Genomic DNA, 27,564 nt, shown 5'->3' with positions numbered 1-27,564 from the left:
AGTCTGACAGAGCAGATCCTGTGAGAGAGGCAGCAGGGAGGCCGACTTTCGTTTGTTTCTTTCCTGAACGTGCGAGTCAGCGACACTTCATCCCAAAGCCTCTGTCGGATTTAAAAAACAACAACCTGGATTTCTCTTTTAATTCAAGGTAAATAAACTTCTTTTCTTTTTAACTCTCTTTACCTTTTGACTCTAGGTTCAGAGCAGGTGCAAGCTGAACATTGCAGATTCACTGTTCTCAAATGTCTTCATGCATCAGAGGAACTTTATATTTGATTTGATGTAACCTGATCGTCTCATCTTCTTCCCTCCATTGTCTTTCTTTCGTTTTCACTCTTGCCGTATATTTACCTTCAGGGTGTGGGGTTGTGTGAGACAATATATTCAGGCCTAGGATTGAATAAGAGTTGAAGGGCTGCTGAGATTTTTTTTAAGAGGTTACTGAGTCCAGTGAGTGTGAGGCTCCATCCAATCCAGTAATCCTCTCCCCTGTTGCAGGCCTTATTAGACACCTGTATGCTTATCATAGATGTCGTCCACTGCCTTGAACTGGTGGGCGCTTTAAAAATAGAAACGGATAATAGCCTGTGCAGTGTCACACAGGGGGAAATGGAGCTGAAAGGGCTTTTATGCAGATTAACTGCGCCAAGATTCCAGAATCATCTGGTGGGTGGTGCAGCGCAATCTCAAAGTTCAGCTGAGTGAACCAAAGTTCACCTAAGAAAGAGTTTACAATATAACAAATTTATTTTCTTACCCAGGCGGAAAGTTTAGGTTTTTATTCGTCTATATATTTCTGCCTCCAACACAATACAGCAGTGAGGTGAATAACTTTAATTCAAAAGTTAATTTCTGGTTCCCGCAGACTGAAAAAGCGGAAAAAGTATTTGTCAGAAAAGAGAATCTGGGTCCAAAATAGTTCAAGTGTGGGATTTGCTCTGCTGTTGAATTACATCTCGGATATTTCATAACCTGGGAAGATCATAACACAACTATTTGGATTTCTATGTCAGCTTAGATACGTTATAACATGTCTTGGGAATTTTTGTGAACTGACCCTTTAATAGAGAAAGAGCTGTATTTTTTTAATATAATCAGATGGTGCAAGCAACAAAGACAATTTAGGTTGTGAACATTTTCCTGCTACTGTGTGATATGTGTTCCAGATATTACTTGTGTTGTGGGGACCTAATCTGTTTATACAGTCACATAATTGGGACTTAAGGGGAAAAAGCAAGTCGACATTTGTAAATTATTACATCTCAAGGTGATGACATGTTTAGCTTTAGGTTAAGGTTGGAGTTAGGGATAGGAAAGAAGCAAGTCTTCAGGAAATCACTGTCGTAGTAAGTCAGCACTTTGTTGAGCAGACTGGTGGGTGTTTTATTATACTGCTGCTCAGAGTCTGCCACAACAAAACACGGGGGCAAAAGAGGAGGGCTGCCCAACCCATGCTGCCATATGCCGGTGTGTGTGTGTGGGCGTGCATGTGTGTGTGTGTGGCTGTTTCAACTAAAGGCACAGTCATGCAGAAAACAGCGCAGCAAAGATCCTTTTCCGGAGCCCCGCTTTATGTGCGGAGGGTCCATTGTGCTCTGAGGTCTGATTGGATAATTAATGATGCTATTTATGTAAGCAGCAGGCCAACCCCACATCTCTGTCCGGCCCCCGCAGAGACTCACCCATTGAGTAACCTGAGACAGACACACGCACACAAACAGCCATATGGATGATTGTTTGACCTTTGTCGACTCGCAGAGGGACAGTTGTGATGCTCTTTTACAGACACACACCCACACACATGCAAACACACAGGCACACGCACACACCCACCCATGCACGCAATCGCATACTTGAAAATGTAATGTCGAAATCACAGAAAAAAAGTAAAAAAGTCTCAGAGTATACAAAGTAGTGAGATGTAACAAAGTACATTTACTTCAATAGCAAAATCTGAATCCAATCAGGCCGGGGTTTAACATTAGACCCCGCCTTTTTTAACGAGAGCAACATGCACCTGCAGCAGCAGCATCACTGGTAGAAAACAACTGAAATGAAATCAGAGGAGGCCGAGTATGTTGTTGGGGAAAAGAGGCACTCAGCACGTACTTTTACTTTAACACTTTAAGTATTTTTAAAAGCAAGTACTTACTTACTTTTACTGAAGTAGAAAAGGTAATGTGATACTTTTACATTAGTAAACTGTTTGAGGGCCTCCTCCACCACTGACTGCACGTCATTTAAAGTCAGAGACCAGGAGAAGAATCACTTTCTTACAAAGACGGGCTCCAATTTGTGCTAAAATGGTTGTTGTGTGATTGTAGATTGTGCAGTTGGAGAATGATTGTATTGTGATCTGTTTTAACCACACATGCCACCATGGCCCAACATGACATTTTAGATAAACTTTATTGTCCATAGAGCGCAGACTGTAAAAGTTCCCCCAGACAATTTCCTCGAGTGTGACTGATTAGCTCTGGCAGCAGGACATTACTTTATTTCCGTGACTGTGATAGCATTCTAATCTGGGGTAATAAAGGCCCCCTCCCTGTGACTAGTGACTGCACAGGGTAATTATAGTGCAGCTGAACTCATGTGTCACAACCACTGCAGTGTGAATACGAATAAATCTGTTACAAGAGGAGGAAATATTGGGACAGGGAGGGTAAAAAAAACAAAGGCAGAGAGTGAACTGGCCTTTCACCCTGAGACCCGACCAGGCTTCATCGTTCATTGGGTTTGAAGCGACCATCGAGGACTTGTTTTCCACCGCTTCCATCCTGCTGAGAGCGTTTACATATTAAGCTGCTGTTTGTCTTGGCGACTTGGAAGGAAAAGCTGGAATAAGCAAGCAGATGATCTCCAAGCATCACATGGGTTTCTATTTGGACCGTTTGCTGCCAAGGTTGTTTAAATTTATCTTGAGTGTGTGTGTGTGTGTGTGTGTGTGTGTGTGTGTGTGTGTGTGTGTTTCCCTGTGAGAGTGAATGTGAAATACGCAGCAAGAGGTGGATGGTGAGTTGGCAGCAGTCCTACCCCAATTATCCTTCTCACAGTGTTGACCTCACTCACCTCTCTTCCTCTGAAGTGTGAAGCGTTTGTCCAGCGTCTTCTTTGGAAAAGTTTCATAAATTTGTTTCCACTCCATCATATAACAGTTGTTTTAACAAGCATCACACCAGCTCATGTCTTGAATCGAATCGCCTCAACCTCTTTGTTATGTCTCCTTCCCAGATTTATCATGAAGCTCATCCTGTTGACAGTGTCGGCGCTGCTCCTGCTGGTAGGAGAGGGTACAGCAGACAGAATCCTATCCAGGAGGACCAAGAGGGAGCTTGCCAGTCCTCTCCATGTTGGTGGCATCAAGGACCCGAGCGGCTCGTACTGTGAGAGGAGAGGAGGCTGCTGCCCGGGCAGAGACGACCTGTGCACGGTGCCCTACCTGGACACCATCTGTTACTGTGACCTGTTCTGTAACCGCACCGTCTCCGACTGCTGCCCGGACTTCTGGGGTCACTGTTTGGGCATAGAGCCTCCTTTCATTGGTAAGTAAGGGTGGACGTGTGTGTGTGTGTGTGTGTGTTGTGTGTGTGTGTGTGTGTGTGTGTGTGTGTGTGTTGTGTGTGTGTGTGTGTGTTTGGACCTGTTGGAATTGGTTAAGCTCAATCAGAAAGCAGCAGAGAACCCTGCCGACAGCTCTGTGCTGGACCACAATGCAAAGCAGCATGACACCTGAAAATAAATTACGCAGGTATGTAACCGGCTTTCCCTCAAACTCCGATAAGTCAGAGATAAAATAACAATTTAAACTGAGGAATATAATACATGTGCTATTGTTGTTATAACTTCCAATCGGTAACCACTGAAGAGCTTTATATGGTCAAAACTGGCAAATGGTTTCTAATATATAAGGATTTTAAAAGGCCCTGAAAAAGACAGAAGCTTTTTCCTTTACATACAAATTTAGACTTTTTTGTCATTTTATTTTCAATAGATCTCACAATATAAAGCCAAAATAAATATATAAATATGGAGTAAGAAATACATGACCCTCTGTTCCTCCCTTTAAAGAAAACATATTTGTTATATTTCATATGATAAATAGATGAGTTAAAGTAGAAAAATGTTTGACTGAACTCTGTAAGCCATTGTCACACCACTCTCCCAGTGCAGAGGTGTAAAATATGCCAGCGACAGCAGAGTCCTGTACCTGAGAACAGAGCGGGGAACAGTGGTCTTCTTATGTACCCAGACAGGGGGAGGGAGGGAGGGAGGGAGGATGAAAGGATGAATGGAGGTCAGGAAGAAGAATGTGGGCAATGCAGAGGGAGGGAGAGACAGACAACGGGTGCAGGGCGGATGGGGGTGGGCGGTGCAGGTATGTACTCCCTGAGCGACAAGGTAGAGGGATCAGGAGCTGGGATGCGTACAACGCATTTGCACGCACACACACACACACACACACACACAGACACACAATGGCACCATCAAGCAGCCCAGAAGAAAGCTGTCGCACTTCAAAGGAAGGAGGCGACAGATTTTTACAACAGGTCCTTTCTCTTATTGCCGCCCGTCCAGCCACAGATCGTTCAGATCAGTCATTGATATTCAATAGTTTATACAACCTGACTTTAAATGCAGTTAAAAATGTCACAACCACCCATTACACGGGGTCACATGGCCGACTGTCAGCTCTACGGCCTCCCGCCTATAAATCTGCTCTCCATAAAAAGTGTGGCTCTCCCCGCGCTGCAGCTCGGCACTAAATGAGTTGTGATATGGGCCGGGCGAGGCAGCTGCGAGGGGGGAAAGTGGATATCGGAGCCATAAATCACACTCATCAGCTTGAGGCCTCGCACCACAGGCGAGGAAGACCCACTCGCACTGTTAATTTTCACCCCGAGTGCATGTTGTGAATTCCACATGAAATTCACACTGGCAGCACCCTCGGCTGTAAATCAGCGTGCAGATAAACCTCATTGGAGCCTGTCACCAAGTCGGTGCAGTTTTTCAATCCGCCAACAAGCAAGGTTCAAACTCCAAGTGCAGCTGAACAAATGCCTGCAGAAGGAATGCGTCCCTCTCGGATATTTTTCCATGCAGACCGGACATGACTTCTCTACCAACCCTCTCAAATGCCGATTGAAGCTTTTTTGGTGCTTCATTATGATTTAATCCACATTTGTGGCGCTTTCCCTAAATTTCACAAGAGGTGGCGAAGTCGAGCGTAAGCTGGCTAAAGCATGACGAGGGCCTGGGAAGCCTGGATAGCAGCTAACAGCACATTCCTACACTGGATTAGTGGAGCTCAGGGTGCACCCAGACCCACACATACTGCACACGCACTTGAGGAGTTGCACATTCTGTTGTGTTGTTTGTGTTGCATTAAGTTTGAGTGCTCGTTTGTGTGATTAGCAGAAGGATCTTTGTTTTTGAGCCACATGAAAACCCACAGGTGCCCCTCTTTGTCTCCCTCTCAGGCAGCTGCGAAAGAAATGGAAACAGGTTCCTCACAGGGCAAACATACAAAGAAAACTGCAATTTATGGTATGTAAACCCCTCGGCACCTTCTCCACTTTCCCTTTTCAACCTTTTAAATCCTGCAGGCTTTTCCCCCCAGTGTCCCCTGAAGTAGCTCAAAGCTGAAATAACATCTTTCCCTCACCTTCTGACTGTTTCATCCACATGTGCTCGCTATCAGCTCCATCTAACACTTTGTATAAACCATAAGATTAGTGAATTATTCTAGCCCAACATGCCATGTTTTCACGAATGCACCAATACAGCAAATTAAATAGTGTGTTTATGTTTTGCATTACATTCCTCTACATTTCCAGCTTTTTTCTTAAATCCTCAGGGATCTGTACTCAAAATCAGGTTGTGTGGTTTTGCACAATACGTGTGTTTGTGTTTGTGCACAGCATGTGTTTCTAATAAGAAACCAAGTTATTATCATAAACACTGGTGGCTTTATGGAGTAATATCCAGTTTTTATGATATCCAGCCTTTATATCTATGTTGTGGGTTGAAATCTCACATTGTTGACATGATGTTCATACCACACACAGACATAGACACACGCACGCACACGCACACACTGACCCTGTGTACTTGCACTTCCTTCTATCCTAACTTCTTTGTAAACAATAGGCAATGTATAAATATATTAGGAGGCAGAGAGTGTCGTCCACTAACCAGGTCAGCGGTTCGATCCCCGTGTCATTGGGCAAAATACTTAACTACCCTAACTTACCCCTGACGGTTGTGCCAACAGTGTATGACTGGTGTGTGAATGCATAAACGGTGAGTGAATGGGTGAATGCGACTTGTGCTCTTTTTCTCACAAATGTTGTTAGGACAGATTTACTGCGCATTAGCTTTAGCTATTCTCTTCACGCTTCTTTCTGGTTCAGATTCCTCCTCTGCTCTTGGATTTTTTTTCTTCTGTGCAACAATCTGTCCAGATTCCCAAACCAATGCACAGCCAGATGTAATGTTGACTAATTCAATTGTTCTGCCCAGAGGAGGAGCACAGGAAATCTGTTAAGGCAACAAGATATCTGAGTGCAACCTCACTAGAGCACCAGCGGAGCAGATCTAGGCACAAGCTAGGGCTATTTGAGTGCAAGCGCAGGGTTTTGAGTGAAAGCATTACAAAATCTGATTGTGATATCAGTCAGTGCTGCTCTCAAACTGACAGGCCACAATGGTAAACATCCAGCCCCCAAATATCTGACATCAAGTAACAAACAGCTCAGCAGTGTGTATAATTTTGTTTTGGTCTGTAGTTGTCTGTGCCCACCTCTACAATAGTGTCCCTGGTAAATTCTATCATTTCCCCTTGAGTCTCTGAGCCGACCCTGAACACAGCAACCCAAAGCTCAAGCATTATTTTTCCACTTCAGTGATTCTGATGATATACTCTTGATTTTATGACCTTCACAGGAGGTGAAAATGTCCTAAATAAGTATTTTAGATGAGCTATCAGTGGCAGCAAAGTGTCTTTTATCTCCACAGCCTTCAACACCCTGGGGCAACACAGTCTGTGAGGCTGTTGTTCTCTAAATGTACAAGTGTCAAGGAGACACAAAACAGTCCTTGAGAGACTTGAGGGAGACAACGGTGGAGTGACTGAAGGCAGAGAGAAGGGAAACAGAATTCCTCACCTGTCCTCCACTATGGTTTCTCACATCTGTGTCATAGAAGCTTCCTCAAAAACTCTGTAAAAGTATCCGTGTGTGTACATGAACACTTGACACAAACATGTTAATTTAACATGTTTTTGTGGATCAGTCGTATATATTTGGTGCCATGCAAAAATGGACTTGCTGAGGCTGTTTGCCACGACACGTCCAACCCTAACCAGCCTGACCCCACTGATCTCCACACCATCCGCTTTAGAGCTTCCAGCTGTCATCTCCAGTAATTCCATGTGTCAGTTTGACAGGCCAGAAGTCTGACTCTTATCAAGACGGCATAATTAGGTCTGAGCCAATGGGTGCGATGGTCTGCAGATGGGTTGAGGATGCACGTTGATAAATGGCGGAATAACTTTTCTCTCAGAGGAAAGACTAGTGTGGGTTGAGCGTGGTGAAAAATGACCTCTCAAGGTCTTGAAGACAGCATTTATGTGCTAACTCCCCCCTTTCACCAACCAAACAAAAGAGTGTTATGTGCATACGCTCCAACATGTGCTTGTCAGGGCAATACACACGGACGCTTGAAAAATTACACCACAACTTTGGCACACAGGGACAAGCACTCCCCTTATCCCGCGCCCACTCTCTCCACTTATTAATTTCCCAGATGTGCGTCCTCCCAGCTGGAGGAGGAGGACGGGGCTTCCGCTCTTCCTCTTCTCCCTCCGGTCTCTCATTAGCAGCGATGGAGCCCCCGCACACGCACACTCTTATCTGCGCCTCCCACATATCGTCACTGTTAATAGCAGCAAATGGCCTGTCACTATGAGAATGAGTTATTAAAGTGACGCTTGCACATTGTGTACAATCGTGTGTGTGAGGATGTGCAACGCTAAGTGTGGCAGTCTTTTGTTGTGTTAATGGGATCTCCAGCCATGGGCCTTTTCCTCCCTGAGCTGTTGGCATCCTGATAGCACTTTATCTCCGCCCAACAATCTGGAACGTGGCGCCTCCTGCTCGCACCATGTCGGCCTCCTACAGGAACGTGGCTTTGATTTGCCAGCAGCTCGGCTCTGTCTGCCCCTCGCGCAATGTCCTTCAGATCGGACGACAGACAACGACAGCTGCAGCTTTGTCTCGTTGCGTAGCGTCTCAGATAGCGTCACATCACGGTGTACACAAACACGGCTCCGTTCCCACGGCTCTGACAGGGTCTGTGATACCTCGTGTCACTCAGGTGTGTGTGTTGTCTCCGAGGTGGACGGGAGCTCCGTCTGTAATGGGGTGACTGTGACGGGGAATGTTAAATATGGCCTCTCGCTGTCAGGCCTATATTTCACTCCGAGACACACTCCTGCCCCTTGTCTCCATAAGTCGGTCATTATGCCTGTCTCCGTGTGTGTCTGTCTGTGAGTGTGTGTCCACCGCTGTGTGGATTTATTGCTGCGACTACAGCGCTGAGCTGCAGGCCTGTGTTCCTGCTGCTGAAGGGACAGAGATGGCAAAGGTCATTTGTCTCTTTCCTCAAATCAAAGCCGTCGTCTGTGGGGCACTGGGGTCTTAACTCTGCCAGTGTGTGTGCATGTATGTATTTGTATGTAGGCGTGTGCATGAGCATTGTGTTTGCATGGGTCTCAGATTCCCTGGGAGGAGTGGTTTTGTGCCAGTGTGTGTGTGTGTAATGATCCTCTTGGAAAGGTTCCCTACTCTTGTGAACATAATAGTAGATGTACAGTAGACACTATGTCCATATATGTCAGTGTGGGAAACACCCCTCATTGTTTCTCACACCAACTCAGTCCTCATAGTAATCTCATATCAGGCCGGAGCTGTGGCTACACACAGTGACTTATAGACACTACTTTACAGGTTTGGCATTTTCTTAGAATAATAATGAGGTTTTATTGAGATAAGTATTTTTACGAGACACATGAGAACAAAACAATTTTTAGTCAGAAACTGAAATAAACCAGAAAACCCCAATAAAGCTTGACATTTCCCAGGAAGAATCGAGTGTGGGAGCTGTTTACAAGTGATTCAAAAAATGTATAACAGTCAGGTCGGCTGAGCACCAGGACTAATCTGTAATCCTGTAACAAAGCAATCTGTCATTAATACACTTCAGCTTTAGTACACATTGAACACACAGAATATAACCTGTTAATTAGTGAGCTTTAGAGGTGGATTTTGATTATGTGGCTTGGTTTCTCCAGGGTTTATTTTTAATTTCTTATTTACCACACAGGCATGACAGGAAAAGTGTTTATCCAAAAGCGTTGAGTCGTTTCTTTAAGAAACGATGGATCAGCATGTGATTATAATAACACATAATTATGACCCTCCCAATAGTTTGATGGTTTAGAAAAGGCATTTATGAACTGAGGTACAATCTCTTTAATTACTACGTGTTATTCTGCAACAACCTGATAGGATAATATAATAATAATAAATGTAATAATAATAATAAAAGTGCAGGACAGTTAGCGAGAGTAATGTTTTTGTTTTATTCAGAAAGCTAAAAGAAATATACAGGTAATCCAAAGTTCTGTAAAATGTCATAGTTAGAAAATATTAACCAGCAAGACAGGGACTCTCCAATGAAGCTACATTTTTGTGCAGGAATGTTTTTAACCATTTACTCTGGGTCGAGGGTGAGCTGACGCATGTTTAACTATAACTTATCTAATGATACGGGGTCCACACAATCAAACATACACACACACACACACACACACACACACACACACACACACACCTTCATACCAAACGTATTTTGAGTATCCCCAAACTAAACATCTGAACATCATCATTAATATCCTGCTCTCTTATCTGCTCCGTCATCTTCTTGATGTTTCATTCCCTCTGGACTAAAAATGCCTCTGCGTTCTGCAGCCATAAAAGGCTGACTGTTCCCTTTAACCTTTCCCTCTCTTTGCTGACTCGCTTGTTGGGAATTCCACTGAGCCTCAGTGTATATGACTGAGATGATCTTTCTATTTTAGCCACTGAGGTCTCCGGAATTAGCCTAAATATGGAGAACGAAGCTATTTCTGTGTGATTACAGCATCTCATTGTCTCTACTGTCCGTCTCCCCACTTCAGTACATGTGGGACCACAGGACGATGGGAGTGTGAGCAGAACGCCTGCCTGATGGAGTCTGAGATGATCAATGCCGTCAACAGAGGAAACTATGGGTAAAAAACACGGACACACGTAAACACACATATGTGAAGGGATATCATGGTTGCAAAGTTTAACACGTTTTTGTCTTTAGGTGGCAGGCATCAAACTACAGTCAGCTGTACGGCATGTCTCTGGACGAGGGGATCCGGTACCGTCTGGGCACACAGAGACCCTCCAGGACCATAATGAACATGAATGAGATCCAGGTACATGGCGGTCGTCCTCCTTGAGAGAGAATCATTTTGGGGGTGTAATCTAACCGACGAAACAAAATATGTGTGCGGTCAAATTCCTGAAGGCACAGAAGCAACCTTAAACCACTGATATTCTTTGCAATCCCGAGTGCTGCTGTTTTGTAGCTTGACCTCTGACATCTGACCCTGCTTTTAAAAAAGTGAGATGAAATATCACCTTACATGTTGCCAGTGGCATAACCTCTAACACCTCTTAAACCCTGGATTTCCCCTTTTAAATATATATATATTTTTAAAGACATTCACCTTGAACTCACAAGAATGTGCTGTAACGTGTATTTGTTTTTTTCATCAATCATATTAGTCACAAACTAGCGTGAAAATGTATGTGTCCCACACGACATGGAGGTGAAGGAGTACACGTGTGTTGGGGGTCGGGGGTGTTGGAGACAGGAAGTTTAGGAGACAGGTGAAAAGCTGAATTGTTGCCATTGTGCCGTGTTCTTTATTCTTCCCATGAGCTTGGGATTCGCGGTATGCTGGTCTCCAGATCAACGAGAAGAAGGGAGAGCTGATTAAACTCTTTCACTTAATTATGGCGGCCCGTCGGAATGTGATGCCGTTTCCGTCTGGAACCTCGGCCCACTCTGATCCACTTGTTTACATTTCCCGCAGACAGATTACATTAGACGGAACCAAAACATCAGACAGGAGAAGACAAGCGAGGGTGATGGTGGCAGCCGAGGAGAATAAAGAGCAGGCTCCCCTCCAGTCTTCACCACCGCCCCACATCTATTACTTCGCCCATCCATCCATCCATCCATCCATCCATCCATCCATCCATCCATCCATCCTTCCTCACTTCCTCACTCCCCCGTTTACCTCTCCCAGCATTCCGCGACTCTTCCACCTGTAAAACCCTAGCCGCTCCCCCACCTCCTTCCGCTGTCAGCGTGTCCCTACCTGTGCCAGGAAGCAGAGCAGAGTCCATTCATAAATCTCTCTCCTTTTCTGGGTGTCTGCAGACTCATTTGTAATGGATGGAAAAATGGAAACTTAATCAATCACGCAAAACACACACAACTCTTACTCCTGCAGCCATTCCTCTTCTCTTTTTTTTTAATCCGGCCTTTAGTTGAATTTCTTCAGGTGTGTGATTTTCTGGACTTTGACCTTCCACAACAACACCTCCGTGACCAGTAGCACATTCCTGAGTTATGCATCAGATGGCCGTCTGTTCTCTGAATACCTCACTATTTAACCAGAGGAATGCAGCTCTTTGTGAGCGAGAGGGGGAAATACATCGCAGAGCAGCGTGCGTCCTGTTGCCGCACATAACTGGGCGATTAGGCGAGCGTCCAACCCAGAGTGGAGACTTATAGATATGAGCCCGTGTGGCATCTGAGAAGCACCTGGGAGTGAATGCCCTCGGTCATCCTCTCGTTCTAATTGAGATGTATCATCACGGTGAGGTTGATTATCTGAATGGAGGTTGATGCCTCCGTGAATGCTCAGTTCACAAATGAGGGATTCAATTATGCATTGATGTAAGCACATGGCCTCTTGGTTTCATGGAGAGGGCCTGGGACCAAAGGTTGCTGTCTAATCTACCGGGTCAGAGGTCGACCCAGGCCCAAATAGCCCAAATCGTCGGTGAATGGGTCCCTTCTCCCGTAGGGTTGATCAGCAGACTTATGTAACCTCCCTACGTCATGCAGATAGACATGACTCTGACGTGTCCTCCCTCTCTCCGTTAGATGAACATGGATCCTCAGAGTGAGAGTCTGCCACTCTACTTCAGCTCAGCAGAGAAGTGGCCCGGGAAGATTCACGAGCCACTGGACCAGGGCAACTGTGCAGCTTCCTGGGCTTTCTCAACTGCAGGTATGTCCTCAAGTAAATTCAGTATAAGGCGAACTACATGGACATATTCTGAAAATAGTAGGGAAGTAAAAAGGTCTGAAATTAAACATCTTTTGAAACAAGTTCAAAAACACAAATAAGAATAGCACTGCTGTCAAGACCCCACAGTCCCAATATATTCAAGTCATAGATATCAGCTCCCTAAATGGGCCATATTTCATCAGAATAAGAATCAGAATTATTTTTATTGCCATGTATATTTGCACATACAGGAAATTGCCTTGGTGTGGTTGGTGCACTTTATAAACATCAATATAAAAAACAACAATATCAAACAATATAAAAAAACAAATATATATAGAGTAAAAGAGTTACGTGCGGTTGTAAGATGCAGAGATTGGTGATAGATCCACGATTCCCTGAGAAAATTGGTGAAAAGGTCAAAAACAACGCCCCATGTCACAATGTTAAAGAATGTGAAATACAAATCCTGGATCTGCCCCCCTGATCCTGATCCGTGCCAAGGTTTAACATGTTTTTCCTTTGCCCATTTCCCATCCTTCCACCAAGTTCCGTGGTAATATGTTGAATAGTAATTCTGCTGATAAAGTCCTCTGAGTCAGAAGTTTCCTTCTTGTCTCCATGATGTTTTCTGTGGTCAGACGTTGTCATGTGCAAATAGAGATGAGGAGGAGTACACCAATGTGACAACAGTATTCTGGGATTTTTCCCATTAAATGTTTTTTAACCGGATTTACCTGTTTAGTTTTCATGGGTATGTATTCTCCTTCTGCTAAATACCTGACATCCGTTTATAACACAATTTAGTTTCTTGAAGAATTTTTAGGTACAAAATAAGTAAATCAAAGTAATCCTGTAACCTGTGATCGAGTCTTTCTGTCATGTTTCCGATCCTTGTCTCCAGCTGTGGCCTCGGACAGAATCTCCATCCAGTCGATGGGTCACATGACTCCTCAGCTCTCGCCCCAAAACCTTATTTCCTGTGACACGCGCAACCAGGGAGGCTGCGCCGGGGGCCGCATCGATGGAGCCTGGTGGTACCTCAGGCGTAGAGGGTAGGCACCACACACAAAATGGCCCTTATCGAGCAGAGCCAAGATATGGTGATGACTTGTTGACATCTATTTCTCTCCTCTCCCCGCTCACAGAGTGGTGACGGAGGAGTGCTACCCCTACCGATCCCCGCAGCAGACGCCAGCAGAGGTGGGACGCTGCATGATGCAAAGCCGCTCCGTTGGCCGGGGGAAGAGGCAGGCCACGCAGCGCTGCCCCAACTCACAGAACTACCAAAACGACATCTACCAGTCCACGCCGCCATACAGGCTCTCCTCCAGCGTAAGCAGCACATCACCAACACCCAACCTGCTCCTCAAACCTCCAACTGTAGAATTTTGGAACTTCCTCGTGCTACAGTAGACATAATCTCTCTCACATGTCTTAAGTGTTTTTGCACATTTTCTTTCATGCATAGTTGACCCCCTTGTGAATGACCCCGGGAATGTACAGGATTAAGCTCTCGCAACTGACGCCTCATATCTACCTTTATGTTTTGGAGCTCTCATGGGGCAGGCAGTTGAAATACTTTATAAATGTATTGGATACACATGGCAGTGAGTGAATTATACTAATTTACAGATGGAACTTTGGATGTCCTCATCTATATTCGTTATCTGATGTTATATCCCATGTGTCTGTATCAGATCACTGTATTATCATATTACTCCACTCTACACGTCAGTTACATTCTATATTTGGTCATTTATTAAGAAGCACAACTTTACATAAGAGTTTCCATCAAAGTTAAATCGCCTATGATCTCAAATTTCAACTCTACGCTCGTCCACTACATGGAGAAATCCCCTATGGCCTTTCTTATTAGCATTAGGTGTTGTGCAACATTCACTCAAAGCAGTCTCTGCGTGGAGCCTCCTCTCACAGACGACTACCGAGCTGCAGCCAACATGTGGTTTCATCAGCCAGCATCCATCAGTGCTAAACGACAGCTAATGCCTGTGAAAATCATTACAGCCTGTTGTTACTGTCTCCCGATGCTCTGTGAAGTCAATAAGCCAGGCATTAAGGCCAGAGGCCCCCGCTGGACTCAATCTTGTTATCTAACTTTTAACATCCAGGGGAGGAGGAAGGGGGGGGTTGTTTTCATCCTCTCCATTTCACCGACATGTAATGATCTTCCTCTCCATCTCCCTCTGCTCTGCCTGTAAATCGCTCCCTCTATCTCCTCTCTCAGGATAAAGAGATCATGAAGGAGATTATGGATAATGGCCCTGTGCAAGGTAAGACGATGCCTCCTTCTGTGTGTTCCTCTCAAATGTACATTACTGTCAACATTTGCTCCCGGTGAGTGTTGCTGCACCCCCGAGGGACACACAAATCCCAATGTGTGCTTCCTCGAGCCTCGTGTCATGATGTCATGTTTGACCTTATCAACCCGGAGGTTTTGTCCCGGGTTTTAACTACGACCTCGGTCCCTTGGTCAGAAATGATGGGCCTCCATGTCAGTGTGGTGGAACTGACCTTCCTTTATTAGCTCGCCTCACTGTCTGGTGCCCATCTGGACTGTTGTCAAGTACACTCCAGTAGAGGAGTCACGTGTGTGTGTGTGTGTGTGCATGTGTCTGTGTGTGTGTGTGTGTGTGTGTGTGTGTGTCCTCTGTGACCCTCTGAGTCAGTGCCAGCCTCTTGTTTTATTGTTTAGCAGCTCATGAAAACTTACTGGCTTCATGTCAAGTTTCCCCTTTTGTCTCTAAGTTTGTCTCTGACACAAAGGCGTATAGGTGTGTGTGTGAGTGTGTGTGTCTGTGCGTGTCCCTGTGTGAGTGCACACACTCGTTGTGAGTTTCTGAGAAGTGTTCTCGGGCCAAAGCACGCAGGTAGATCTCCAAAAGAGGGAATGTCTGAGAGAAACATCCGGGAGTTGTTAATCTGGAAAGTGAATGTCACATGGAATTCAGCTGTGCAGCACACGCACACACACACACACACACACACCAGGGGAAATTGAGTAATTACTTTTAGATTAATTGAGGTTTATGTAAGATCTTTATCTCCCTTCAGCAGCTCTTAAACGGATATCGATGTTTCTGTGTGTAACTGTGTGTGTGTGGGTGTGTTGTATCCGCCAACTAATTCTCCCTGCCCATTTGTTCTTGCAGCTATTATGGAGGTCCACGAGGACTTCTTTGTCTACAAGAGTGGGATCTACAAACACACTGACGTCAGCTTCACCAAACCTCCACAGTACCGCAAACACGGAACACACTCAGTCAGGATCACTGGGTAAGTCACCCATGTACAGTTTCCCTGCAAGTACCAAGCCTTTGTTGTCTCAGTTTTGTTGTGTATTAATAAGTATAGCACGGGCCCAAGTCGAGTTCTTACCCTTTGCACAAACACGATTAGACTCAAGATAAACACGATTGTGCTGTGATTGTATGATTCCGTGTTTGATGATGAAATATTCCACAATCGACCGGAAAACTAAGTACAAAGTTTTCATTCTCTGGCCAAAAAACGTTTGCCTCGTCTCCTCCCAAACCTTCATCTGTGTGGTTTCACTATTGCTCGGGAGCAAAAAACCCCAGTTTATTAAGGATGAACCAGGATTTAATTGAGCAGCTGCGGCTCCCATAGGGCTTCATTCAAAGCCTCATGTGCACGTGTGTTTGCACAAGATTGGCAACACTGTACATGTGGATAAACCTCCCTCCAGGTCTCACAGACACACCTTGGCTCCACTCCTCCGTCTGCCCCAGTCTCCTTTATCTAGTAACTACTGCGACCACAGGTATGCGGGCAGGCAGACGGCTGACACACCTGGAATACCTGCCCCCACCCTCGGGTGTCTCGTTACCCCACCCCCCCGTGTCTCCATCACAACTCTTCTCATGTCCTAGCGTCTCCATCATCGCCGCTCTGCCGGTCGTCTCATTACCGACCGTCCCACCCTCTCTTCTATCCCCTCTGTACTCTTGTTCTCATCCAGAGCGTCCTCACGCAGACAGGTTCGCTGTTAGCTGCTGTTTTCACGTGTTGTTTTCAGGGCAGTGAGAGGCCAGAGGTTCTGACCTGCAAAAAGTCATAAGTCATTTTTTTTTTTTTTATGTGCTCGCGCTCTCCTCCAGTAGTCCTCCAGCTGGTTTTGAAGTGTGTGTTTCGGGACAATGATACGTTGCTGCTCACCGGTCTCACTTTCCGAATTAGAGAAATGAGCAGCTATCCCTGTAATGGGTCTGTTATGGCGGCTGAGGAATGTGAATGTTTGACTGTACCTCAGAGTCTGAGCTTGTCTCTGAAGTTACATGAACTCCAGACGGGGGGGTTCAGCTCTATCTGCTTTTATCTGATTGGCCGTGGTTGAAGACAAAATACAGCCTGTTTACCCGGGATCTACAGTTCTACTTGTTGTGTTCGTGTACATTTTATAACATTGCATACATCATGTATAGACATGTGTATGATAAACACTTAGGCCTTCATCCTCCAACCTGTACTTAGCTCGTTGAAATCACATACCTGAGGATCGCACGCTGTTCTGAAATGTCTTGTTGGGAAACTTTGCGCACTGTGTTCACGACAGGATCACACGCTGTAGACTGTAATTACACCTCAGCCTATCTTTTTCAATAAACTGCGGAGGTATGCAGTGTGTGAGATGAAGCTCTGGAAGAGGAAATCCAGTGTTTCTTGCAGGCCTCCCGCTGTTTGGCTGGAGTGGATGTGGATGGGCCTGCGACACAGGTTTTGAGGTAGATGGAGCGAAGCGGGGGAGCCGGTGAACCCAGTGCTCCAACCTGCCAGCCACTAGCATCAGTGTGTTTACATAGGCCAAATCCCATAGCGGTGCGTTCCTCTAAGCCCAGGGCCTGGGAAAGTTTTTGGAGAGAGTATTGAGGTCCACTGTGGTGGAAAGGTCTTTGTCTGGGCTGCTGATCCTCGCTGCACTGGACAGAGAGAGGGGGATCAGTCCCCCCGTAGAGGAGGTCAGGGGTGGGCTGAGGGGCGTTGGGGGAGGGCAGGGGCACGTGGGCACAGCGGTATGCTCATCATTGTCCCCGACTGGGCAAGTGAGCTGATTGGAGGCCAGATTAGAGGTCAACAGTGGTCTGATGCTGTCTGGCTCTGTCCATATCAATAAATATACAGGCAGGCATATATACACACACACACACACACACCTACAAGTGACTGTGTCCCCCAGAGCCCCTGAAACTCAAATCCCACCTTTGCCATTTATTTCAGTTTGTAGCATCTGACGTTTACGCAGCTGTTTTTATTGTGTCTACTCTTGGTCATTGTGATGTCTGACTCCAGTCGACGAAACACCGGGCTAATAAAGTCACTCGCTGATAGAAGGTTGGCACTATCTGCCCGTGTTTTGGTGGCGGGCTACTGAGTTGGCAGAGTCTGAGGCCAGCCTCTCTATTTCCCAGCATTCCTTTCCCTTATAAAAGATAACAAGCGCTCGGGCACCCGGACTCTCTTGGGAAACCGAAGGCCTAGAGTGCAAAAACAGGATGGGAACGGGCTTTGGGAGAATGTTTTGATCATGTCCAGCAGAAACTGTAGGCGTCTAAAAGTTGGCAGCTGCTAAGCTGAGACGAACGTGCAAGGCATGATGAGAATTCGCGGGGCCTTTGCCAAGGTTTTCTTAGAAGAAACAAGGAAGAAGGGTTGAGATAAGCCTCTAAGTTCAGATTCACCTGTGTGTATTTGTGTGATTTTCATCAGTTTTGTTATGTGCTGTCCGTCCACTGATGGAGTCAAGGTGGTGTCAACTTCCTCTAAGCCTACCCTCTCCTTCCTGTTTCATGGAGAGAGAAAGAGGAAAAGGAGTACTCCGCCTTCCTTGAATTGGAAAGATGTAGGAGTGCCTCAAGGCGTTGTCCAGCCATAAATACTCTGTTTTCAGGATGTTGCTAACAAAATGAAAAATGTTTCTTTCCATTCCCCCACTTGAACACTACTTATACCTCTTCCTGCTTTTCTATATCAATAAAGCCAACTGCGAAAGTATGTGAACACATTCCTGAGAAGAATGCTAGCTGCAAATCATCCGTACTTTAAATAGAGCTGTACACAGCTGATCTTAAGTCTACATGTGAGGACATCTCCTCTTCCTGTTGTGTGACCCTTCACTCTCATGTTCTTTCTGCTTTGAACATCAGGTGGGGAGAGGAAAGAAACTTTGATGGGACGTCAAGAAAATATTGGGTGAGCTAAATTCTGAAAACCTTTCTTTCTTGACTCTGCTTGAATCTTCATTACAATTTTACATGTGTAATATATTTGTTACCCAAAATGTCTCCAACAATCTTAAAACCTAGAGATATCCCCCAATTTCATTTAAGGAAACAGGAAGTTATATTTTAGTCGCCTTGTAATTGCGTCAAATCTGCTTTACATTTGGCTCTGCTAGTCTCTGCTGTATCTTCTGGTAGTGGTTTTCTTAAGAGACTCCAATTGGCTGAAGTTACATACTGTCACAAAACAATCCTCATCTGTATTTTCTTTGTGTTTTTCCAGATCGCTGCCAACTCCTGGGGAAAGAACTGGGGAGAGAGCGGTTACTTCCGAATCGCTCGCGGGGAGAACGAGTGTGAGATCGAGGCATTTGTGATCGGAGCCTGGGGCAGGATCACGATGGAGGACATGAAAAACCACCAGCACCACCATCGTCGTCGACACATTTAAAGACACAACAGATATATATATTTTTTAAATCTTATCTATAGTCTGGTGTTACCCCAGAGGAGAACCACATCCAGAGTCTGAGAACTTCATCACTCCCCTTGTCCACCAGGCTGGAGGGGGGGGTGACGATGACACCAAATCCAGCCCCAGAGCCCCTGAATCTTCTCCTTTCTCACCTCACTTCTACTCTGGGGATTAATACAACTCCTCCCCTCCTCCGTCTTCAACCTTTAAAGAGAGCGACCTTCCCCTCTTCTCCCGCAACTCAAGGTTTATGGCACCAAAAACAGAGAAACTAAGCTCCAGTGCTTTAAAGTTGCCTCACAATGAAGCACCTCAGGTACCGACTGCTCCAAAGACTTCCCAGAAACCTCAGTCATTTCCGGTGAAGCCATGCTCATGTCACGTAGGTTGATGACACAAGGAGAAGCTCAATGTGATGCTTTCAAGAGTCAACCTGAAACCTTAGCCGTCTGCAGCCATACATGCTAGAATCCAGAGGGACGCGGTCACAGAGGGACTGTGTAGAAACGAGGAAACGCGAGAGACAGATTATTAGAAATCAGACCCGTTCAGAGGGACACACCCAGCTTAACCTGGTAATGTGATAACATGTCACTGATCTTAGAGGACACCTACGTTTAGAGTTAGTTTCTCACACATTCCAGTACAATCGGAGAATCCAGCAGAGGAAACATGAGGTGACTTCAAATAATCAAATACCGTTAGATATTTTGACGCACTGTGATGGGAAGGACAGCGTCAATGGTTACACATGTTTCTTCTGTTATTCGGCTGCAGGTGAATCCAACAATTAAAGACATCATGCTGTTCTTTTCTGACCCCAGGGCACCAGTCATCAAAGAAATAAAAACACTGAAGCGTCAAAAAAAGAAAAAAAAAGAAACCACAGTTGTATTGACCACTGCAAAAGAAGGTGATTGTGAATAGGTGTCTTAAAAATGCTTTTTTCTGTGTACAATGTTACAATTCGAGATCAAGTTGTTGTTTTGTTTTTTTGCCAAGGTCATATATTAAAGTTTTATTTTACTACTCATGTTTTAAATGTACTGTATCTAGTAACTTTCACAACACACACATCACTCAGCTGCTTTTCTGCTTCTGCTTAGCTGTAACTGTTCAGGAGGAGAAGGAGGAGGGGAAGCTGCTGCTTAATCCAGTCAGTCCTACAATATGTCTGACTTTAGTTTTAACGCGTTTCACATGTAATAAACATGTAAAGCCACTTCTCATTGGTGCTGAACAAACGCTTAATGTCACGCAGGTTGCCGATAAACTGTATAGCATGTTAATAGTCTCATTTTCAATTTGGTTTTGTTTTCGCGTTCTGCTGGAAATCGAACATGCTCCGACTCATCGGCCCTGCTACTGTGTCATAGCTCTTTGTGATGTCTTCATTTCAGCATGCTTGCAGGCTCATTGAGGGACTTTCACATCGTTTTCGAGCACAGCCTCACTTGAAAAGGAAAACATGCTATATTATTACCACTTACTTTAAATTACATCCCAGTGTGACTCAACTGTAACTTCAAAAAGAGCTTTTCTATTTCTCTATCGGCAGCACTTGTGATCTTTCAGGTCCTTACATAGTCTCCTTCAGGCATGGATAGGTAGATGGACGTAAAAGCAAAGAGAGATGTTCGGATGGTCACACATTGTGTAATGTGGTGGGGGCGGCTATGGATGGGTGAAAGTGGTTTGTGCATATTTCTCATGCAACATACTGAGTGTTTGCTTTCGGATTGATATGAGCAAAGGCAGAGAAGGGAACCAGAGTGATCCATCAACATGAGATGCCCAACAGGTTTACAATAAATGACAAAACACAGAGAATTATGTGAAACATCAGCAGTCTGAGGAGGAGAAGCTTCAAATTTATGTTTTCCTGTACTGGTTCCTTTGGTTACGAGACTGGTTAAGAGATGAAGAGTCATTTACACCGAGCATTTCATGACCTATTTGGAAAAACCAATGCTGTGTTCCTCAATGCACCTTAACAGGGGAAGTGTAGTTGCAAACAGGGTAACTGATGTGGATCAGGGCCTGAGAAGAGCAGACAACTTAGTTTTCATTCACATGTTAGTTGAATCTGACCAAAGCTGGAATCTTATTTCATTTCCACTGTGCAGAGACATCTTGTTGTCAGTGTTGGTTTGTTTTGCCGACACAGCATTGAATAGCTTTACCTATGTAAAAGGATAGTACATGCTACGTTACTTATGACTATTTCATCAGCAGGTTCAGATGGGACCAATAACAATAGATATTATCTGCAAGACCTGTCCTTATCGATTCATATCATAGATATTAATGTTAACTTCAGCTAAACAGTTTTCTCCAACCACACAACCTCTCCTCTAATCCCCCCCCCCCCACACACACACACACACACACCCACCCCCACAGAGCTGCAGCAGACATCTGCTCACAAGTTGTGTATTTTATGTAAAATGAACCACTTAGTCACTGATGTGTAGACTTTATTTATGACGAGATGCGTAAATTATATATACTTTTATTCTTTTTTGTTTTCCCTGTGCAATGTCTACTATCGCACTGTCTCTTTGTATCTCATGTATTGTGTGCACCAAACGCAAATACCACATTAGTGTTCACTTGTGCAGCACAATAAAGTCTTTTCTGAAACAGCTCGTATTGTGTCTTGCATTGACGGAGGGTGAGATAATGAGGGGAAAATGCCGGACAGATTAGATGGAAGGGGAGGGTGTGTGATTTTTAGGGAAGGTTGGGGATCAGCGAGGCACAAAGGGATGTTCAGGGGGAAGCTCCATCGGACGTGGTCGGGTGGGATGAGGACAGTTTTTCTAAGGACCTGCTGTGTCAGCGTAATCTTCCATTACTAAACCCAATAACACTGGCCAGAGGACGACCCTGCCAAAGAAAATACATGATAACATAAAGTTTAGTAGTAATTTATATTATTTCTCGGATAAACATATTATTATATTACTTCTTCAAACTGGATTTAATTAAATTCCTTTCAGACGGCCCCATCTCCACTCTCAGTTCAATACTTGATCAAATCATTGGATCTTTTTTCGCTGCCATTAATTATACTTTGATTTGTGTATGTGTTTGTGTGTTTTGTGTGCCTGTGTCTCCTCGTCCCACACAAACACCTGGCTGCGCGTCTGCCTCAGAGAGGGACAGTTTTACGGAGTCGCCCTCCTGTTTGAAGTGTGAGGGAGAAATTGCAGGTCTTTAAAATTAGCCACATTGAGCAAATTGCCGCATATATCAACTGGCTGTGTCAGTGAAAACTACCAGGTGCAGCAAAACACTTTGACTAACATGAGGGTGAGCAGACCGGTGGAGGTGTTGACCTTAACCTTGCATTCCTGCAATCGAAAGGGCTCGCCTGTGAAACCACTTTTTACGAGCTTTGAGTAAATTTGTTGCTCACACCTTCAACTTTAAGTACATTTGGAGTTTCTGTTGGTTACGGGGGAATGAGAAAAATGCATCTGTTGAATTTACCTTTCATAATTGGTATTTTCTTAAAGAGAAAAGTTGTACTTTGAGATGGTCACTCTATGCTTTTCACTGCAAACTAACGTGTCTCCCAAGAAAGATTATGTTGCATACACAACAAAGTGATGATGATAATCAAGGTCAATCCCCTAAACATATCCGATTTCCATTCATCAAGATCCACGAAATATTCTCTGAGAAATCAATGAAAATGAAAAAGACGTACCTCACAATGTTAAAGAAAGTGAAAAAACAATCCTGGATCCGCACAGAAATTGGATGGAATGTTCCAGGTAGTATTTTTTGCATAATCCTTCTCAATATCTAACAAATGCAGACGAAATGGTAGCGTCCTCTGTAACTATAGAAGAAATACGTGTCCGTCTGTTTTACCTGTTTCATATTTTGTGTCAGTCCATTCATTTTCCTGTCCAACCTTAACCCATCCTTCCACCAGGTTTTCATTTCATTTGTACAGTGGTTTTTGTCTAATGCTGCAAACTAACAGAAAAACTATTAAAATACGTGACTGGGAATTTACCGGCCTAATGTAGAAAAATATTTTTTTTGCCATGATGATTATTCTCAGATGATGAAAAGCCTTTTAATCTGTGAACTATTAATACTTTTCTATCTTGTACTATAATGTGTCACAAATACACTTGCAAATGCAGATGTAAAAGTGAATAATGAAATCAGAACCATTTCACCTCCTCAATTTTTACTACCCCAGTATTAAAACTCAAACCCATAAACCTCCCCTCCAATGTGGCTCTCCACTAGATAAATACTACAAATCATCAATTGCAATAAAATTCCTCCCAAGGGTTATTAAGATCTGGCTTCAGCGAAGGCTTCAGAGTTGACTCTGGAGAAAAAGAACCCAATATTACGCAGCTTATCTCTTCAGCAGCCACGAGGGCCAGTTATGGAAACTTAGATCAACGGATCTGTCCGGGACTGTTTACATTTCTCTCATTGTTTCTGCGTCACCGAGCAACCAAGCATTCATTACATCAGGAGCTACTGCTCTGTTCCCCCCAGCTGATGGGGAGGAATGGAAGCATACCAAGGAAAAGGAGGAAGCCGTTATTAATGACGGAGGAGATGGAACAATCAGTGGCTGGGGACCCCCACCGTGCGTAGACCCCACCCTGGTTGCCAGGAATATGATCTTCTTTTCAGTTTCTGTACTGCTGTATGTTACACCCACACATTCTGACATAATACATCCCCCTAGACCCATAACCTAGCTATCATCATCATATGACATTCTTCAACCTAATTCCATCCCTCAGACCCTAAACAGTCCTTTTAAGGTTTGTCTGAAACACAGTCTTTAAGGTCTAATAATTATACTGGTCCTCACAAAAATAGAAGTACAAGTACAGACATACCGCCTACCAGTGTTCCAAGTGCTGTTCATGACTGGGCGTACTCAGGGGATGTCCACAAACATGTTGTTGAAGATCTGAGCCCTTTCCCACAAACAACAACCTAATAAAAAAAACACTATTAGTTTGGGGGGGGGGGGGATTTACGGAGGCAGGGCCAAAACACACAGCTTCAGGGGGAATCCTGAGACAAAGGTATGTACTGCGTAGCTTTGATGTATTGTTTTCTGCTGTGAAAAATATTCCCATATTACATATTTTCCCGCTTTATGTTACTACCACTTCTATAAAATGGTTCCTGGGGGGGAAATTGTTTCAGTCACCTGTGAATATGCTCCCATCAGATGAATGGACATACACCTCCTCCAGGGAGCTTATGTTTTCTTCTGGGTTTGTCTGTTAGTCAGCAGGGTTACGCAAAAACTACTGGACGGATTGCCCATTAAATGCTGGTGCAGATCCAGATCAGGAGGCAGATCCACAAGTATTTGTTACCACATTATCATTGATTTCTCTGAGTATAATTCATGGAAAAGAAATCAGGCGCATTAAGGGGATGGATTTTTACGAGTGAGTGCAATTTGGTGCATATCCAATCAAAAACCTGAATCTGGTGAATTTAAAAGTGGTTTCAAAGCGGGACTGTCTGGCCTTAGTGGAGGTATGAACTCCACTGAGTGCTATTCTGGTTAAACATCATCTAGTCATACTTGTAGTGGAGTGCTTCAGTGCTGCCATCTTCTGGTAGTCTGTCAGTACAACAACAAAAAAACACGCCACTACTTGAGAATCAACTTTATTATTTATATATTGTGCCAAATTCCAGCAATATTTGATAAAGGAAGTTAAATAAAACCAATACCGTGTAACAATAATGAGACACATGGTTATTCCGATGGAGTTTTACCCCCTCTGTGCTATCAACATGTATATTCTTTGAAAACAATCCGTATTGAAATAATGTAACTTTTAGAAAACAGACAGTCTAAGGCCTCCAGGAGCAGCAACGACATCATATCTTCAGTAGATCAGTCAAACCTGCATCAGTGCTTACTGGTTTCCTTCTATTCAAAGTGGCAGTGTCTTCTTTAAAAGATAAACAAGCTTTTTTTTTTACCGTGGAGCAGTTCCTCTCCTACAGTCACACATTCTGTAGGCACATATGTAGAAAATACCTGCAACAGACAGAGGCAGTGTGTTTGGTACAAGAAAAATATAACTTATTTTGTATTTCAGCTGTAATTCTCCTATCATACATCATCCTTTTATTCATAATGTATCAAGAGGAATGAGGTTATCTAAAAAAGACACGACAAAAAAGTGATATTAGTCCAATCTCACCTGCGAAGAAGGTCATAAGCATGGCCACCCAGCCCAGTATGTAAGACCAGGAGAAGCGCCAGTCCCCAAAACGTTTTCCCAGGAAGTTGATTGTGACTCCAGTGTAGATGGCCATACCCAGCAGAACAAAGAAAGCTGGGGGGTAGTGGAAAGAACATGTCCGTTATGCTTGAGTATTTGTGTAACTGCACATTGTGTGTGTGTGTGTGTGTGTGTCAGGTTGGAGGGAGGACAACTCACTGGAGATGAAAAACATGATTCCTGCAGCAAAGGAGCGGTTGAACCGTTCAAAGGAGGAGAAGTGTGCGAAGGACATGATGCCGGCGATGATCCCTGCGAAGCACGACATCCCTGAGAGGATCATGAATGCCCGGGTGGCGTTCCAGTAGGCTGGGAGGGAACAGGATGGAGTAGGGAAATTATGTCACCTTGAAAAAATGTCTTTGAGAGCATCCTTGATTAACGCTAACATGACATCTGCAAAGATCATTTTTAAAGTCGGGCCCAAAGTGCAGGAAGTGATTCAGTGAGTTTTGCTTTTTAAAGTGTCAGATGATTTAACCATATGGGGAAATATCTTTATCTCTCGATATCAAAATCAAACTGTTTGTTCCTTCCATGATTCTGAGAAAATGTTTTACTTTTGCCATTAGATTAAAGAACGACATATGGGAGTGCACAGCTCCAGACAGCAGCTCTCACGTCCTGAGAGAAGGAATGGCTTGCCTCTTACAGCAGCTGATGATGAAACATACTGGGACTTAGCAGGCATGGGTTCAAAGTCTTGTCGAGATTGTCCAGCCAGTCACACAGCAACAGTGCAATGTCAAGTTGAAAACAAATCTACGCACTCCCCAGAAAAAAACAGAACCATGCCTGTGCTTTTCATTCATCTTGTTTCTTGGCTTTCCTGCAGTAATAAACAATAAAATAAACACTGTGAGGGTCTCACCTATGCTGTCGGTCTGCATGTAGCACTTGTTGGACATGCAGTACCTCCACAGACCCTGGTGGGCATAGTTTCCAGAGGAACGATACTGCATCCAGTAGTCAGTGGCAGTGGAGACCACCAGCAGGATGTTACCCACTATAGCACAGAACAGGCCTCCTCCCATGAAGCTGTACATCTTGAGCTGAGACAACGGGGCCACTGCAGAGCAACTAGGGAAGATAATAGACAAATGAGCAATAATAAAATCACTCTTATTTAATCAAGCACGACATAAACTTGTGCACACAGACTAACATGTGTGTGTATCGAATTTCACGCTATTTCTCAGAGCTGAGCTGCATCCGAAGCCATTGCATATGCAATAAAACGCAATAAGCTCCGGTTTGCCACCACATGATGATGTAAACTTTGGTATCTTTAAAAAAAAAAAAAAAATACTCCACAAATTCTGCAAAAACCTCCAAAAGGATCTTGAAAAGAAGCCACATGTGGTGCCATCCAATCACAAAGCCACGCCAAAATACGGAAATCCAAAAAAAACACGAAACACACATCCAAACTGAAAATATTAGTCTCTATATTAACATATAACAAATGTATCAGCTGCTTTATCCATCAATATATAATATCGAGATTCTAACTTGTAATCAAACATTTACCTCTTCTTTGCTGGAAACATCACTTCTAGTTGAACAAGTGCAACGCTAAACCCACAGTTACAGCTACTCTTTATGATGTTGCAGTTTGTTGTCCTTCCGCTTCTAGATCCACATGTTGCATCAGTGTTTTTTAATCGCTCTCTGATGCACACACACACACACACAAATCCTGAAATGTTATCCCTTACCTCGTTTCTGGAAATGCACCTTGTCTACTGCCCACCTTCCAGAGGTCAAGAGAGAGACGGGTGAGAGGGGGAAAGTGAGAGAGCTGCTGCTGCTCACTTGGTGGGAAAGAGAGGGAGAGAGTCACAGACAATACTTCCACCAAAAAGTTGTCCCCTCGTTTTTCTGCCGATGAAAGCAAAATCCTTTGCGGCCATCGCTCTCCCAGTGTGGGATGCACTTGAATGAGATGCTGCAGGGGCCACAACAGTGCATGTGACCTTGTACGTGTATGTGTGTGAGTGTGTGTGGGTATGGGGCCTTGGAAAAGGGGTGGCGGCCCAGGTTTCCTTTTTTTGGGGTTTTGTTTGTTTGTAAATGGTGTGCTCTAGAACTGGGGATGTGCATAGGTATGCAGGACTGTCTGTC

At 44.4% G+C, this 27,564-nt stretch overlaps 2 protein-coding genes across 2 annotated transcripts; one reads left to right on the top strand and one right to left on the bottom strand.

The window, feature by feature from the left end:
- On the top strand, positions 1–21,783 carry tinagl1 (tubulointerstitial nephritis antigen-like 1). Its single transcript, XM_062409759.1, has 12 exons — positions 1–148; positions 3,235–3,545; positions 5,481–5,547; positions 10,241–10,333; positions 10,414–10,528; positions 12,274–12,400; positions 13,305–13,455; positions 13,549–13,735; positions 14,649–14,694; positions 15,574–15,697; positions 18,586–18,631; positions 18,944–21,783. Exons 2-12 carry the CDS (start codon positions 3,242–3,244, stop codon positions 19,109–19,111), a joined length of 1,428 nt encoding a protein of 475 aa, XP_062265743.1. The 5' UTR covers positions 1–148; positions 3,235–3,241; the 3' UTR covers positions 19,112–21,783.
- Positions 21,784–24,838: 3,055 nt separating this feature from the next.
- On the bottom strand, positions 24,839–27,356 carry LOC133972656 (lens fiber membrane intrinsic protein-like). The gene is made up of 5 exons (XM_062410219.1): positions 27,159–27,356; positions 26,312–26,520; positions 25,600–25,749; positions 25,360–25,494; positions 24,839–25,193 (listed from the first exon to the last, which is right to left on the bottom strand). The coding sequence occupies exons 2-5, from the start codon at positions 26,484–26,486 to the stop codon at positions 25,132–25,134; spliced, it is 522 nt and encodes a 173-aa protein (XP_062266203.1). The 5' UTR covers positions 26,487–26,520; positions 27,159–27,356; the 3' UTR covers positions 24,839–25,131.
- Positions 27,357–27,564: the final 208 nt, after the last annotated feature.

The sequence above is a fragment of the Platichthys flesus genome, chromosome 17 (assembly GCF_949316205.1).
Source record: "Platichthys flesus chromosome 17, fPlaFle2.1, whole genome shotgun sequence".
NCBI lineage: Eukaryota > Metazoa > Chordata > Actinopteri > Pleuronectiformes > Pleuronectidae > Platichthys > Platichthys flesus.
Note: the sequence above shows the minus strand (reverse complement) of the source record. Positions and strands in the feature narration are given on the sequence as shown.